Source organism: Salmo trutta, chromosome 34 (assembly GCF_901001165.1).
Source record: "Salmo trutta chromosome 34, fSalTru1.1, whole genome shotgun sequence".
Taxonomy (NCBI): Eukaryota; Metazoa; Chordata; class Actinopteri; order Salmoniformes; family Salmonidae; genus Salmo; species Salmo trutta.
Window position 1 is genome coordinate 1985132 of NC_042990.1, and position 18329 is coordinate 2003460.

The following is an 18329-nucleotide window of genomic DNA, read 5'->3' on the forward strand; positions in this document are numbered from 1 at the left end:
TTGTGTGTATTGGGTATATGTTGTGTAATTTGTTAGATATTACTTGTTAGATATTACTGCACTGTCGGAGCTAGAAGCACAAGCATTTCGCTACACCCGCAATAACATATTCTAATCACGTGTATGTGAACAATAACATTTGATTTGATGTATTTCAATGTTTGTTTTGTTAAATGTGATATGCCAATCCATTTTTTTATAGTTTACTCCACTACTTGGGTCATCCCTCTCCCTCTCTCTCACCAATCCCCGCCTCCTGTCACTCAAGGAGAGCACTTGTTGTTGCTCAACCACGAGATCATTTACCGACAGTTCACAGAGAGTTACTGTATTCTCCTTGGTTCACTCTTCGGTCTGCATGGTTAATGCAGCAGATGTAACAATATATTGATGACAATGATGCTGCTTTCAGGTTTGATTCTTAATTAATATAAATCCACAAGCGTTCAATAATTACACTATTCGTTTGTGTATCTTACTGTCTGCAAACAGCATTTTTTTTTCTTCTTAGCAACTTGTGTTAGCTAACAAATTGTGTTAGCCACTTATGCTAATCGCTAGTTAGCTGGCTAGCTAGCTAGCTAATAATTGTACTAATTCAGAGCAAACATAGCTTGATAATACAGCCTGATACCAGTGCTGGTGTAGGCCAAAATCAGCATGTTGTTTGTGCAACAGTATCTTCTAAATCAGAGAGAAATACGTGAAGCATCAATATGTTAGCTTCATGAATTAAAAGAAAACATTAAATGTAGCCAAAGATTATAGGGTTCCACTCCTCTGGGAAACACTGACCAACACTTTGGTTCCTACCCTGTAACAATAACACCTTCAAAGAGATCCTATTAGTATTCTAATTCCTAATTCTATAAACGGCCCAATATTACATTCTAACTATAGAATTTAAATAATCATTCTATTTCCATGACTCCAACTGTAAGGGGTGCGTACTGGCGGCAGAGAAGTCAGGCACAGGAGAGCAAAAACTGTGTTTCCCAACGGCGCAGTACGGCCCGCTGAAGGTGAACACGGACAGCTTCCAATGTCTCCTCTGCGCGCCTGAACCAGTCGTCCACCGCAGGAGCCTTGGTCTGACTCTGATGCCAAGGTGCTAGAATCGGCTGGTACCCCAGTACGCACTGGAAGGGAGAGAGGTTAGTGGAGGAGTGGCGAAGCGAGTTCTGTGCCATCTCGGCCCAGGGCACGAATGCCGCCCACTCCCCTGGCCGGTCCTGGCAATAGGACCGCAGAAACCTGCACACATCCTGGTTTACTCTCTCCAACTGCCCATTACTCTCGGGGTGAAACCCTGAGGTAAGGCTGATCGAGACCCCCAGACGTTCCATGAACGCCTTCCAGACCCTAGACGTGAATTGGGGACCTCAATCAAACACTATATCCTCAGGCACCCCGTAGTGCCGGAAGACGTGCGTAAACAAGGCCTCCGCAGTCTGTAGGGCCGTAGGGAGACCGGGCAGAGGGAAGAGACGACAGGACTTCGAGAACCGATCCACAACGACCAGGATCGCGGTGTTACCCTGTGAGGGGGGGAGATCGGCTAGAAAATCCACCGACAGGTGCCACTAAGGCCGTTGTGGAACGGGTAAGGGGTGTAGCTTCCCTCTGGGCAGGTGCCTAGGAGCCTTACACTGGGTGCACACCGAGCAGGACGAAACATAAACCCTCAAGTCCTTAGCCAAGGTAGGCCACCAGTACCTCCCGCTCAAACAGCGCACTGTCCGACCGATCCCAGGATGACCAGAGGAGGGTGACATGTGGGCCCAATTGATCAACCGGTCACGAACAGCAGACGGGACATACAGACACCCAGCGGGACACTGGACGGGAGCGGGCTCTGCACGTAACGCCTGCTCAATGTCCGCGTCCAGCTCCCACACTACCGCCGCCACCAGGCAGGACGCAGGGAGTATGGGAGTGGGATCCATGGGCCGCTCCTCTGTGTCATACAGCCGGGACAATGAGTGTGCCTTCACGTTCTGGGAGACTGGTCTGTAGGAAAGGGTAAACACAAAACGGGTGAAAAACATGGCCCACCTTGCCTGGCGAGGGTTCAATCTCCTCGCTGCTCGGATGTACTCCAGATTGCGGTGGTCAGTCCAGGTGAGGAAAGGGTGTTTAGCCCCCTCAAGCCAATGTCTCCACGCCTTCAAAGCCTTGACGACAGCCAACAGCTCCTAGTGCCCCACATCATAGTTTTGCTCCGCAGGGCTGAGTTTCTTCGAGAAGAAGGCACGGGGCGGAGCTTCGGAGGCGTACCCGATCGCTGAGAGAGCACAGCTCCTATCCCAGCCTCGGACGCGTCCACCTCCACTATGAACCCCAAAGAGGGATCCGGATGGGCCAGCACGGGAGCCGAGGTAAACAGAGCCCTCAGGTGACCAAAAGCCCTGTCCGCCTCAGCCGACCACTGCAAACACACCGGGCCCCCCTTCAGCAGTGAGGTAATGGGAGACGCTACCTGACCAAAACCCCGGATAAACCTCCGGTAGTAGTTGGCAAACCCTAAGAACCGCTGCACCTCCTTTACCGTGGTGGGAGTCGGCCAATTACGCACAGCTGAAAGGCAGTCACTCTCCATCTCCACCCCTGAGGTGGAAATGCGGTACCCTAAGAAGGAGACGGACTGCTGGAAGAACAGGCACTTCTCAGCATTGACGTACAGGTCATGCTCCAACAGGCGACCAAGCACCCTGCGCACCAGGGACACATGCTCGGCACGTGTAGCGGAGTATATCAGAATGTCATCAATATACACCACTACACCCTGCCCGTGCAGGTCCCTGAAAATCTCATCTACAAAGGCCTGGAAGACTGATGGCGCATTCATCAACCCGTACGGCATGACGAGGTACTCATAGTGCCCTGAGGTGTTACTGAAAGCCGCCTTCCACTCGTCCCCCTCCCGGATACTCACCAGGTTGTAAGCGCTCCTATGATCTAGTTTGGTGAAGAAGCACGCCCTGTGCATTGACTCAATCACTGTGGCTATGAGCGGTAGCGGGTAACTAAACCTCACAGTGATCTGGTTCAGACCCTGATAGTCTCTGTCTCCGCCTGTGAGAGGGGATACACGTGACTCCTGGGAAGTGCAGCGTCTACCAGGAGATTTATCGCGTAATCACCCCGTCGATGGAAACCCCTAAACACCTCCACGAGCACTCTCGCGACCACCCCATGAGAGACCTCTGTGGCCAAGAAACAGTGGGGTCATGACAAACTAACCAGGGTAGGCCTAGCACCACGGGAAACGCAGGAGAGTCAATAAGTAAGAGACTAATTCTCTCCTTGTGACCCCCCTGCGTCACCATGCCCAGAGGAGCGGTGGCCTCCCTGATCAACCCTGACCCTAATGGTCGACTATCTAAGGCGTGAACGGGGAAAGCCACAGCCATGGGAACAATGGGGATCCCTAAACAATGGGCGAACGATCTATCTATAAAATTCCCAGCCGTGCCTGAATCGACGAGCGCCTTATGCTGGGATTGTGGGGAAACTCAGGAAAAGTGACATACACAAACATATGTGCGACAGAGGGCTCTGGGTGAGAATGGTGCCGGCTCACCTGGGGTGACGCCAGAGCGCCCTGCCTGCTGCCTCGATACCCAGAGGAACCAACCCGGCACCGACCGGCAGTGTGACCTCTGCGGCCACAGATGGTGCACGAGCTGGAACCCCCTCCGGTCTCCCTGCACACCGCCCCTCCCAGCTTCATGGGTATCGGAGAGGGGGTGCGGGGGGATGGAACCAACAGACCTCGATCTGAACGTCCGCGGGCAGCCAGCAGGTTATCCAGCCGGATGGACAGGTCCACCAGCTGGTTGAATGTGAGGGTGGTGTCTCCTTACGCAGACTGCAGCGATAATGGTCGATCAGCGCCCTATTGTTCCATCCCGCGCCGGCAGCCAGGGTCCGAAACTCCAGGGCGAACTCCTGGGCGCTCCTCGTCCCCTGCCTCAGATGGAATAGGCGTTCACCCGCCGCTCTTCCCTCGGGCGGGCGGTCGGAGACTGCCCGGAAGCGGCGGGTGAACTCCTCAAACTGGTCCAAAGCCGCATCTCCCTCTCTCCACACGGCGTTGGCCCACTCCAGGGCTTTCCCGGTGAGGCACAAGACGAGGGCGGACACCCTCTCACGGCCCGAAGGAGCCCGGTGGACGGTTGCCAGGTATAAGTCCAGCTGCAAGAGGAACCCCTGGCAGTTCGCAGCCGTCCCATCGTATTCCTGGGGAAGGGAGAGACGAATCCCACTGGGACCAGGAGAAGGAGGGGCGCGTAGTGGAGACCCCAGCTGTGCTGGTGGAGGCGCCGGGAGAACTCCCTGTCTCTCCCAGCGGTCCATTGTCTGGACAACGCGGTCCATGGCGGGGCCAAGATGGTGGAGCATTGCTGCGTGCTCCCGGACGCGCTCCTCCACCCCTATACCCAGGGTACCTGCTCCTGCTGACTCCATAAGTTTGGTCCGGTATTCTGTAAGGGGTGCGTACTGGCGGCAGAGAAGTCAGGCGCAGGAGAGCAAAAACTGTGTTTCCAATGGCGCAGTTTAACCTCTTGACGGTCGCCTAGGATAGGGGGCGCTACAGGGATTTTTGAAAAAAATTTGTGCCCATTTTAAATGGCCTCCTACTCAAACTCAGAAGCTAGGATATGCATATAATTAATACTTGTGGATAGAAAACACCCTAAAGTTTCTAAAACTGTTTGAATGGTGTCTGTGAGTATAACAGAACTCATATGGCAGTCAAAACCCCGAGACAGATCGTAACAGGATGTGGAATTCTGAATTGCGGACTCAACTTCATCACTTTGCCTATAAATCACACCGTGAGCTATGGTTCATTTAGCACTTCCTATTGCTTCCACTAGATGTCCCCAGTCTTTACAAAGTGGTTTGAGCCTTCTACTGTGAAAACTGACAGAATGAGAGTCTGTGGAACGTGGTCACATGAGGAGGGCCATCACCATTATGATGCCGGCGCCCCTGGCTACCCTCCCCTTTCGAAACGTTTTGAAAGACAATGCAATCGTCCCCCTTGAATGTTATTGGAGCTCTGGTTGAAAAAGGCCTTTCGTAAAAGGCCAAAGTTTGACACGTTTGAACGAACCTACATTTTTAAAAAAAGCATTTTGTTGAGAGAGAAGTCCCGCGGCCGACGGTACTTTTGGAGCAGCCTTCAGAACGCGTTAACAACAACAAGCTATTGGGACATAAAGGATTAACTTTTTCGAACGAAAATACATTTGTTGTGGACCTGGGATTCTTGGAAGTGCCTTCTGATGAAGATAATCAAAGGTAAGGGATTATTGACAATAGTATACAAGACTAGATTTGATATGCGATTGTTCCAAGATGGCGCTGACCTGTATTGCTAGCCTATTTTTCTGAGTATCGCATCCCCTTTTATCGCAAAGTGTGATTACCCAGTAAAGTTATTTTTAAATTGGCATTGCAGGTGCTTTCGAGAGATGCTAATCTATAAATCTTAGAATGACAATATTACATTTTAAAAATGTTTTCGAATAGTAATTTAGTAAATTGTAGCGCTGTTTCACCGGACGCATTTGAGGGAAAATAGTTAGTCAACGTCACTCGCCGATGTAAAATGCTGTTTTTATATATAAATATGAACTTTATCGAACAAAAGAATGCATGTATTGTGTAACATGATGTCCTAGGAGTGTCATCTGATGAAGATTGTCAAAGGTTAGTGCTGCATTTAGCTGTTTTTTGGTTATTTGTGATGCATGTGGTTGGTCGGAAAATGGCTATGTGGCTACTTTTACGATATACTCCTCTAACATAATCTAATGTTTTTCTTTTGCTGTAAAGCCTTTTTGAAATCGGACAACGTGGTTCGATTCAGGAGAGGTGTATCTATAAAACGATATAAAATAGTCCTATATTTGAAAAAAATATATATTACATTTTGTTATGCAAATGGTAATAGGATTTTTCGCTGGATGTCCGTCCAGAGGTTAATAATAAAAACCACCGGAAAACATAACAATCAATAAATGGGTACAAAACCTGACGCACACCAGACATAATGTGCACAAGCACTTACAATAAACAATACCGGACAAGGACATGGGGGGGAACAGAGGGTTAAATACACAACATGTAATTGATGGAATTGAAACCAGGTGTGTGAGAAGACAAGACAAAACAAATGGAAAATGAAAGGTGGATCGGCGATGGCTAGAAGACCGGTGACGTCGACCGGCGACGTCGCCCGAACAAGGAGAGGGACCGACTTCGGAGGAAGTCGTGACACCAACAGTTCACCCAAGTGTTTTTATCTAAATTGCAATTGCAATAAATGGTAAAAAAAAAACAAGGCCTCAGTTTTTTGCCCATATCGTGCAGCCCAGGTGGCAGTGTGGAAATGATCTCAAATGAGATACACTTTTGGTTCAAGTTTTATTGAACAGTATAAAACAATCAGAATGGAGAAAGCCCCATTGAAATAACTTATCATTTAAGTGTTGACACCCTAGGGTCATAAACAACTCAAAGAAAATGTATATTCAGGTATTGTCAAATACCGTCAGAAATTTGAAACATATTTTGAAAAGGATAGTGTATTTGAGGGCTTTAAATTCAACAGCTCCTCCATTGGAGGTGGCATTGACATATCCCACTAAACACAGATAAGTACTACTGCTAAGCAGCAGAGAGAGCTGATTCAATAGGTGAGGATGTTAAACACACAGTGGGAGGATAGGAACATGATATGCACAGAGCACATCTCTCTAGCATTGGGGTCTCATTTGCTCCGACCTCTCTCTCTCCACTGAACCATACAAGCCCCTCTTGAACTGAGCCTCCAATCTCATGAGCTACTACATAGAGTACCAGTCAAAAGTTTGGACACACCTACTCATTCCATGGTTTTTCATTATTTTTACTAGTTTCTACATTGTAGAATAATAGTGAAGACATCAAAACTATGAAATAACACATAGAATCATGTAGTAACCAAAAAAGTGTTAAACAAATCAAAATATATTTTATATTTGACATTCTTGAAAGTAGCCACCCTTTGCCTTGATGACAGCTTTGCACACTCAGAGGTGAGCCAAGAACTAAAGAAAGGGGTTTGATAGAGGGCTAGGAGTGCTGGAGTGATGATGCTGGGCTTGGCTCAGTGGGCTGCATTGCTACTGTTGTTGACTGTTCATTGTGATGGACACAAGGCATCAAATAGGCCAAGGCTATACTAAGCCAATGTTTACACCTGAGAAATGCTGATTATTCCAGGTTCATTACCACTTCAAAGCCTCTTAAAATAGGCCTAGTGCCTGCGGAAATCTGTTAGCATGCTTGTGAGCATGTAAAGCTGTTTATGGTATGTGTGTCAGGCAGCTTGTGTTTGGTATGCATTTCATGTGTTGAGTCCATGGTGTGGGTAAGTTAAGCACACGTGTTCAGAATCAGAGCTGGTTTATTCCACTCATAACAATTTCAAAACACATTATGCAACCTGCTGCTGCAGCTACTCCGGTCCAAAATAACCCCCCTGGGAGCTGGTTGGTCTTGCCCAGTTACCCACAGAACACAGCTGCAGATGGGGGGGTGACAGCAAGGTCCTGACTGTCCCTAACAGAGAGGGAGAGGAGGGGGACTCTAAATGGGGGGGCTCACGACCCAGGGACCATAACGTCACCTAGAGTGTAAGAGCAGCAGAATGGGGGGAATGCATGGAGTCTCATTTAGGATAAGCCGTTCCCAACCCTGTTCATTCAAGGCCAGGGGGTAACAAGGGGTGGGGGCGAAGCTGGCAGCCAACCTCCCTAGCAATAACAAAGTCATCTCATCCTCTACCCCATAGCTAGCCCATGTGCCCTATGTGTACCCAGCGACCTCTGCTTCTGACACCTTCCAAGATCACACCATAGTTTACATAATATCATGCAAAACCTCTCACAAACATCAGTGATCACTCTAGAGTTCACCAGCCAAGCATAAAAGATGATAGACCTATCTATTGAACCCAAAAGACTGGATCCCCATAGAGAACTGGAGACATATATGATTTTTGGGGGACTAGGGACGTCCTGCAGTCTAAAAACAGCATCACTTAACATTCATTTACTCTATGATGTGTATGTTCTCAAGGCAATGACACACAAGAAGCACGGGATCTAAAGCTGTCAATGTCAACAGCAGCGCATGTTACAGTATAACCGTGTAACTGACGGTTACGGATGAAGACTGCCATGAAAATGAAAGACAGGACGGGGGGGAATTTGTGCAGTTGAGTCGGTTTTTAACATGCTCTTAACAACGTGATGATGCTTTGTTGCTCCTTGCTGAAATAAGAAACTAGCAAAGGATTCTTTGGTTGCCTAGGCAATGCCCCCCACAATGCAACAGCAGCACATACCAAAATAGAATGAATAGACCTGGCTTAGAACCTCTATCCCTGGCAATTTGACTGGTAAACTCATGGGTACACTCGCATTGGCCCTCTGGTATTGTGACGCAATACTTGGTAGCACTTTTCTTGATACCCAGTGTCATAACACATTATGACACATCATAACCATGCCATAATATGTCATAACAGCTGACATAACTTGTCATAACATGTCATAACACTGTCATGAACCAAATATTTACACTTTTGTGACATATATTGCGTTATTTTATGGCTGTTATGACACCTACATTACATAAGAGTGTCAAAACCCAAATGTATTCAAATTCATTTTTCGCTGCCAAGAAGTTTCCTTTAGTTTTAAAGTTTGTTTCTTAAATCCTTTTTTGTTGTTTTTACAGTCATGTTTTTTTAATCATATGTTAAAAAGCTTGTAGAAAATACACTTTATGACACGATCCTGAAGCATTATGACCATCCTGTGTCACTGTAATTGGACTAAGACAATAATGCTTCTTGACAGTGTCATAAAGTGTATGACCATCATACTCATACAAGCCAGATAGGCCTATCACATACATGCCCTTATATCAGTCATCAGTCAAAAAGAGGGTGTCTTGTCCTGCTCCTGAAATCTGCTCCTGTATTCATCCCAGTAAATCAGCAACAGAGCATTGGGGTAGCTGCATGTTTAACATCAATGTGTGTGCAATTACAATGATAATTTAATACGGTTAATTAAAAAAAAGTTATATAACCATATTCTGTTGACATGTAGGCTATGTTGTAATGCAGTGTTTCCCAACAAGGGGTAATTGGCCCATCCACAGGGGGTACTTGAGAAGACTCATGAGACCATAGGCTTACTGGTAAAATGCACATGAGGGGGTACTTCAGGGGTACTCCAGGCAGAGCAAAATATACTTGGTGGTACATTAACAAACTTGGGAACCACTGGTGTAATGGAACGTTTTGCCTTGTGTGGTAGGTTTTGTGTGTTTTGACACTCTTATGTAGGTGTCATAACCAGCCATAAAATAGTGCAATATATACTATATACAGTGTCTTCGGAAAGTATTCAGCCCCCTTTACATTTTCCACATTTTATTACCTTAGTCGTATTCTAAAATGTATTAAATAAAAAACAATCCTCATCAATATACACACAATACCCCATAATGACAACACGAAAACTGTTTTTTTTAAACATTTTTACTAATTTATAAAAAATAAATACAGAAATACCTTATTTACATAGGTATTCAGACCGTTTACTCAGTACTTTGTTGAAGAACCTTTGGCAGTGATTAGAGCCTTAAGTATTCTTGGGTATGATGCTACAAGCTTGGCACAACTGTAATTTGGGAGTTTCTCCCATTCTTCTCTGCAGATCCTCTCAAGCTCTGTTAGGTTGGATGGGGAGCGTTGCTGCACAGCTATTTTCAGATCTCTCCAGAGATGTTCAATCAGGTTCAAGTCAGGGCTCCGGCTGGGCCATTCAAGGACATTCAGAGACTTGTCCCGAAGCCACTCCTGCGTTGTCTTGGCTGTGTGCTTAGGGTCGTTGTCCTGTTGGTTGGTGAACATTCACCCCAGTCTGAGGTCCTGAGTGCTCTGGAGCAGGTTTTCATCAAGGATCTCTCTGTACTTTGCTCCGTTCATCTTTCCCTCAGTATGGACTAGTCTCCCAGTCCCTGCCGCTGAAAAACATCCCCACAGCATGATGCTGCCATCACCATGCTTCACCATAGGGATGGTGCCAGGTTTCCTCCAGACGTGACACTTGGCATTCAGGTCAAAGAGTTCAATCTTGGTTTCATCAGACCAGAGAATTTTGTTTCTCATGGTCTGAGAGTCCTTTAGGTGCCTTTTGGCAAACTCCAAGCGGTCTGTCATGTGCCTTTTACTCAGGAGTGGCTTCCATCTTGACACTCTACCATAAGGGCCTGATTGGTGGAGTGCTGCAGAGATTGTTGTCCTTCTGGAAGGTTCTACCATCTCCACAGAGGAACTCTAGAGCTCTGTCAAAGTGACTATTGGGTTCTTGGTCACCTCCCTGATCAAGACCCTTCTCCCCCGATTTCTCAGTTTGGCCAGGCGGCCAGCTCTAGGAAGAGTCTTGGTGGTTCCAAACTTCTTCCATTTAAGAATGATGGAGGCCAATGTGTTCTTGGGGACCTTCAATGCTGCAATTTTTGGTACCTTTCCCCAGATCTGTGCCTCGACGCAATCCTGTCTCGGAGCAATACAGACAATTCCTTCGACCTCATGGCTTGGTTTATGCTCTGACATGCATTGTCAACTGTGGGACCTTATATAGACAGGTGTGGCCTTTCCAAATAATGTCCTATGAACTTAATTTACCACAGGTGGACTCCAATGAAGTTGTAGAAACAATTCAAGGATGATCAATGGAAACAGCATGCCCCTGTGCTCAATTTCGAGTCTCATAGCAAAGGGTCTGAATACCTATGTAAGTAAGGTATTTCTGTTTTTTATAGTACATTTGCAAACATTTCTAAAAACCTGTTTTTGCTTTGTCATTATGGGGTATTGTGTGTAGATTGCTGAGGATTTGTATTTTTTTAAATACATTTTAGAATAAGGCTACCTACCCCAATGTATATCACCAACTGTAAAGTTTGGTGGAGGAGGAATAATGGTCTGGGGCTGTTTTTCATGGATCGGGCTAGGTCTGGGCGGTTTGGGTTTTTATATAACAGTATTTTAATGTTTGGTTTGTTAAAAGTGATACATCGTGTGTAACTTGCATTTTTATAGTTTACTTCGCTACTTAAGTCGTCTCTCTGCGCTCTCCAAGCCACTTAACACATTAGACCTAGCCCCACACCCCGTCACTCAAGGAGCGCATGTGTTGTTCCTTGACCACTAAACACTTGCGTTCAGTCTCTGCATGGTCAATGCAGCACATGCAACAATGTTGATGACAACGATGCTGTTTTCCCTTTGCTTCTTAAAACCTGTTGGGGATAGGGGGCAGTATTTGCACGGCCGGATAAAAAACGTACCCGATTTAATCTGGTTACTACTCCTGCCCAGTAACTAGAATATGCATATAATTGTTTGATTTGGATAGATAACACCCTAAAGTTTCTAAAACTGTTTGAATGGTGTCTGTGAATATAACAGAACTCATATGGCAGGCCAAAACCTGAGACGATTCCAAACAGGAAGCGCCCTCTCTGACCATAACTTGGCCTTCTTGATCATCTCTATCCAAAACAAAAGATCTCTGCTGTAACGTGACATTTTCTACGGCTCCCATAGGCTCTCAGAAGGTGCCAGAATGTTGAATGATGACTCTCCAGTCTCTGGCTGAAAAACAGTAGCGCATTTGGTAAGTGGTCGATCTGAGAACAATGAGACTGGCGCGCGTGTGCACGAGACGACTCCATGTTTACATTTTCAGTCTTTGAACGAAAACAGGGTTTCCCGGTCGGAATATTATCGCTATTTTACGAGAAAAATCGCATAAAAATTGATTTTAAACAGCGTTTGACATGCTTCGATGTACGGTAATGGAATATTTTGAATTTTTTTGTCACGAAACATGCCGGGCGCGTCCCCCTTCTTTACCCTTCGGATAGTGTCTTGAACGCACGAACAAAACGCCGCTATTTGGATATAACTATGGATTATTTGGAAACAAACCAACATTTGTTATTGAAGTAGAAGTCCTGGGAGTGCATTCTGACGAAGAACAGCAAAGGTAATCACATTTTTCTTATAGTAAATCTGAGTTTGGTGAGTACCAAACTTGGTGGGTGTCAAAATAGCTAGCCTGTGATGGCCGGGCTATCTACTCAGAATATTGCAAAATGTGCTTTCACCGAAAAGCTATTTTAAAATTGGACATAGCGAGTGCATAAAGGAGTTCTGTATCTATAATTCTTAAAATAATTGTTATGTTTTTTGTGAACGTTTATCGTGAGTAATTTAGTAAATTCACCGGAAGTGTTCAGTGGGAATGCTAGTCACATGCTAGTCACATGCTAATGTAAAAAGCAGGTTTTTGATATAAATATGAACTTGATTGAACAAAACATGCATGTATTGTATAACATAATGTCCTAGGAGTGTCATCTGATGAAGATCATCAAAGGTTAGTGCTGCATTTAGCTGTGGTTTTGGTTTTTGTGACATTATATGCTAGCTTGAAAAATGGGTGTCTGATTATTTCTGGCTGGGTACTCTGCTGACAATCTAATGTTTTGCTTTCGTTGTAAAGCCTTTTTGAAATCGGACAGTGTGGTTAGATTAACGAGAGTCTTGTCTTTAAAATGGTGTAAAATAGTCATATGTTTGAGAAATTGAAGTAATAGCATTTCTAAGGTATTTGAATATTGCGCCACGGGATTCCACTGGCTGTTGAGTAGGTGGGACGCAAGCGTCCCACCTAGCCCAGAGAGGTTATCATGACTTCTGTAGACATTCCACCTCAGGACAATAAAGAGAGGTTAATATAATTCCACTTGTGTTCTATAATTGCACTATTAGTTTGGGTTTCTTACATCTGCAAACAGCTAGTTTGACTTTTCTTAGCAAGTTGGGCCTAAATTTTGTAAGCCGCTAATGCTAATTGCTAATTCTAATCGCTAGCTAGCTAATACATGTGCTGAGTCAGAGCAAATGTAACTAGCTATACAGCCTGATAATACCAGTGATGATGTAGACGTACATTTGTGCAACAGTTTCTTCTAAATCAAAGAGGACTACTCAAAGCAAGAATATGTCAGCTGTTTGAAGTAGCTAAGAAAAAACATTCAATGTAGCCAATGGCTGCGGTCCAAACACTTAAGACACCCTATCCCCCCAGCCCTTAAATTAAGTGGGCACTTCTGATGACGTATCATGACGTCTGACGAGTATACACTTGCAGGGCAAGGGCCAAGGGAGGAAGAAATGATTTTTAAATGGACCACCCTTGGCCGGAAATTCGTCACTCGTTCATCCCGCGATGATTGTGGGTGCTTTATATGCGCTACAGTCAATTAAGAGTGCATGTCTACTTATATTAAATATATAATTATTAATATACGCCTAATGTATGATAGCTAGCAAATTAATTAGCTAACTAACGTTAGCCTGCCTAACTGGAACTTCTGAAGAAGGAAAATTTTTTATTTCTACAATTTCCAAAAGATAACCAAACAAAAACATATTTACTTTTTACGAGACGTGTTTGTGCCGTCATGTGCATTAGTAGCACAATTTCTAACTTATTTGCATTCGTTTTTACTTACACTTGTATGTTGACTTCTCTATTGATGTTGTTTTTAAGTTTTCGCTGACTTTTCCTAGCAGATGTACAATCGTCGTGAATTTAATTATGGGGAGTTTCAGGCCCCGGAGTGAACATAATTGTACACTCGCAAAGCCGACTAAAAACGAGGGAGGAGGGGCTTACATTGCAAACTTCCCTTGCTTGGCTTTGTCACGCCCTGACCCCATAGAGAGCCCTTGGATTCTCTATAGTGGTGTAGGTCAGGGTGTGACTAGGGGGGATGTTCTAGTATGTGTATTTCTATGTTGGTGGTTTTGTATGGTTCCCTATTAGAGGCAGCTGGTAGTCATTGCCTCTAATTGGGGATTATATTTAGGAAGCCCTATCTCCCACATGCTTTGTGGGATATTGTTTTTGAGTGAGTGCATGTAGCACTACGGTACTGCACGGTCGTTGTTTGTTTGGGGAAAGCCCTTTCCTGTTTCAGGATGACAATGCCCCTATTCACAAAGCGAGGTCCATACAGAAATGGGTTGTCGAGATCGGTGTGGATTAACTAGACTGGCCTGCACAGAGTCCTGACCTCAACTCCATCTAACACCTTTGGGATGAATCGGAACACCGACTGCGAGCCAGGCCTAACCGCCCAACATCAGTGCCCAACCTCACTAATGCTCTTGTGGCTGAATGGAAGCAAGTCCCCGCAGCAATGTCCCAACATCTAGTGGAAAGCCTTCCCAGAAGAGTAGAGGCTGTTATAGCAGCAATTGAATGCAATATCATGCCTATTTGTATTTGTATTTATTATGGATCCCCATTGGTTTGCTGGGGTCCAGCAAAATTACGGCAGTTTATACAATTTTAAAACATTACAATACATTTCACAACACACTGTGTGCCCTCAGGCCCCTAGTCCACCACTGCCACATATCTACACTACTAAATCCATGTGTATGTATAGTGAGTATGTTATTGTGTGTGTGTGGTGTGTGTGTGTGTATGCATGTGTCTGTGCTAATGTTTGTGTGGCTTCACAGTCCCCGCTGTTCCATAAGGTGTTTTTTAACCTGTTTTTAAATCTAATTGTACTGCTTGCATCAGTTACTTGATGTGAAATAGAGTTCCAAGTAGTCATGGCTCTACTGTATGTAGTACTGTGTGCCTCCCGTAGTCTGTTCTGGACTTTTCTGGGCTGTGGCATGTCTTGTGGGGTATGCATGGGTGTCCGAGCTGTGCGCCAGTAGTTTAGATAGACAGCTCGTTGCATTCAACATGTCAATACCTCTCATAAATAAAAGTAGTGATGAAGTCAATTTCTCCTCCACTTTCAGCCAGGAGAGATTGACATGCATATTATTAATATCAGCTCTCTGTGTACATCCAAGGACCAGCCGTGCTGCCCTGTTCTGAGCCAATTGCTAAGTCCTTTTTTTGTGGCACCTAACCACACGACTGAACAGTAGTCAAGGTGCGACAAAACTAGGGCCTATTGTTAAGAAGGCAAAGCATAACTTTATTATAGACAGACTTCTCCCCATCTTAGCTACTACTGCATCAATATGTTTTGACCATGAAAGTTTACAATCTAGTGTTACTCCAAGCAGTTTAGTCATCTCAACTTGCTCAATTTACACATTATTTATTGCAAGATTTAGTTGAGGTTTAGGGTTTAGTGTGTTTTGTTCCAAATACAATGCTTTTAGTTTTAGAAATATTTAGGGCTAACTTATTCCTTGCCACCCACTCTGAAACTAACTGCAGCTCTTTGTTGAGTGTTGCAGTCATTTCAGTCAATGCAGTAGCTGACGTGTATAGTGTTGAGTCAGCCGCATACATAGAAACTCTGGCTTTACTCAGTCAGTGGCATGTCATTAGTAAAAATTGAAAAAAGCAAGGGGCCTAAACAGCTACCCTGGGGAATTCCTGATTCTAACTGGATTATATTTGATAAGCTTCCATTAAAGAACACCCTCTGTGTTCTGTTAGACAAGAAACTCTTATCCACATTATAGCAGGGGGTGTAAAACCATAACACATACGTTTTTCCAGCAGTAGACTATGATCAATAATGTCAAAAGCTGCACTGAAGTCTAAAAAGACAGCCTCCCCAACCGTGATATTGGAATGAGATGTTCGACGAGCAGGTATCCACATACTTTTGGTCATGTAGTGTATGTCACAACAGTTATAAATATATGTGCTATGACAAGTTATGTCTGCTGTTATGATATATTATGACATGGTTATGACCGTGTCATAACGTGTTATGATGCTGGATGTCAAGTAAAGTATTGCCTAATACTTTCGGAAGACACATTTCAGTTGAATGCATTTAGTACAATTGACTAGGTATCCCCCTTTCCCTTTCCTTGGTAATGTAGAATGTTAATTCAAATGATGTTTACTGATGTGGCTCATGCAATGGAACATATTTTTTGTAATGTCAGTTGAGTTTAATCAACAAATCACAGCAAATATTGATGGGTACACTTCCTGCCCACACTTCCTGCTTTGCTACTATGGGTACACCCGCAATGGCCGCCAGTCCACCCATTATGACATTATTGACTTGAATGGGGACTATTCATTCTATTTCTATGGCAGCACATGGCAGCAAATGCAGTCAGGAGCTAAGGAGAGGAGAAAATGTGAGTCCCCCAAAAAAATATTAAGGAAGCCGCGGTCATTTGGCTGTCCAATTACCGTAATCCAAAATTCCATGACCGTCACAACTCTATGTGTGTGTGTGTGTGTGTGTGTGTGTGTGTGTGTGTGTGAGTGCGCGCGCGCGTGTATAGTAGTCTATAAGCTATGTTTGCATTTGAGTTTGTGTGGAATAATTTTATCAATATAGTTTTGAGTTTGCTTATCATGTCAGACCAATGAACAGTATTTGTGTGTGTGTGTGTGTGTATGTGTGTGTGTGTGTGTGTGTGTGTGTGTGTGTGTGTGTGTGTGTGTGTGTGTGTGTGTGTGTGTGTGTGTGTGTGTGTGTGTGTGTGTGTGTAAAGGGTCAGTTACTGTATAGCCTATCTGTTAAAATGGGCACTTCCATGTTAAATGAAATTCACTGTGCATTGGACCCTGGTTCTTGTCACTGTGAATGTTAAATGAATCGGTGTGGGTGACTGGTTTAGTGTAGGAGTGATTTCAGAGCCAGCCAGGTTCTCTCTATTCCAGGATGTTGTTACTGGGCCTCGTTCCAGGCAGGGGAGGTGACGTAAGTGAGGAGTTGCATAGTTCTATAGACACGCCAGTCCCCTGAGTTGTATCTCCACTGTCACACACAGGCCAAACACAATACCAGAGCCAGCAGAAAATAGCATGCCCCCGCCCCCAGAAAATAGGCTAAAGCATAGGCTACACAGAAATGGAAACCATTTCCACTCCTCTCTAAAACACATTTTCCTCTCCTTGTATGTACAACCTAGTAACCACAGGTGTCTACATATTCCCCCTTCCCTGTCATTCTCTTCTTATCTAGGCTATTTCAATACCCTATCATCTATTATTGTGACTGACATCAACTTCCATTCAATAGATAAACAAACATCCTATTCATAATCTATCAATTTTTATCAAAGGAGCATGCTCTGTTTTGTTTTGATTCAATTATCTCTAGTCCGCTGACACATTTTCCTCCTCTACTCCTCTCTCACCTTCCTCCTTCTCCCTCCCTTCTCTCTCTCTCCTGGTCTCTCTTTAATGCAGCCATATCTGTTCCTGTCTCATTTTCTCCCATTCCGGCTAGTGGAGTGGGAATGACCATTTCCTTTCTAAGAGACATGCTGGGACTCTCCCCTTGCCACATTATTGCCCTCTCTCTTCCCCTCTGAGATACATCATATAGAACACCCTCTATTCTATTCTGCAACCACGACCACTATTCTATGGTACAGCAAGACAATGTCAGAGATGGAGAAGACACACACCCACACACACACAAAACCAAACACACTTATGTTATCAGAGCAGACCTACCGTCAGCACATGCTCCCCTTCACAGTTCCCCGCCATCTGGGCTAAAACATCAGTGGCAGCCGAGGCAGCTGTGGCGTTAGCCGGCTTCTTCTCTCTTATCTCCCGTGTGTGTCTGTGTGTGTGTTTCTGTGAGCGTGTGTCTGAGCTCCAACTGAGACACTGGAATACTGGGCTGCTCTTGCCTGCTCGTCTGTGTTTATTCGGAGTGAGAGAGCAGAGCACTGCCTGCCTTAAAACAGACCTGCTCCTCTCCGACAAACCGCTCCTTTCTCAGCAGCCAATCCCCCGCCACCATGAATATTTCATTTGCCCAGCCAAAAGCGCACGCAGGCGGGCATACACACAGAGAGGACATACACAGAGGACACACACACACATAACCCCCCCCCCCCCCCTCCACACACACACACACCCACAGTGGCATTCAGGGCAAACACCCACACGCACACACATTTCTCACAGACATTACCCAGAGGGCGAGGAGAATTGAAAAGGACAGACAGAGATGTGTTCATTAAGTGTCTCTGCCTCCATTGATTCTGCTACATGCGTGATCATTATCACAGTCTCAAGGTCATGTACACATCTTTCAGCACCTTCTAATTCCATGGAGACTCATGACTCATGCACTCAGAATAACCCATCCATAAACAGTTCCATAAGGTCGTAAAACATAGGACATATGGGGTGGTCAGTGTAACATCA

At 45.0% G+C, this 18329-nt stretch overlaps 1 protein-coding gene across 7 annotated transcripts in view; it reads right to left on the reverse strand.

Annotated features, from left to right (window-relative positions):
- LOC115173303 (sodium bicarbonate cotransporter 3) overlaps positions 1-17986 on the reverse strand; it is a 72179-nt gene extending 54193 nt beyond the window's left edge. For all 7 annotated transcript variants that reach the window (XM_029731276.1, XM_029731281.1, XM_029731277.1 and 4 more), the window contains exon 1: positions 17625-17986. In XM_029731276.1, the coding sequence (XP_029587136.1) occupies positions 17625-17660 (36 nt within the window). In that variant the 5' untranslated portion in view covers positions 17661-17986. The remainder of the gene's footprint in view (positions 1-17624) is intronic.
- Positions 17987-18329: the final 343 nt, after the last annotated feature.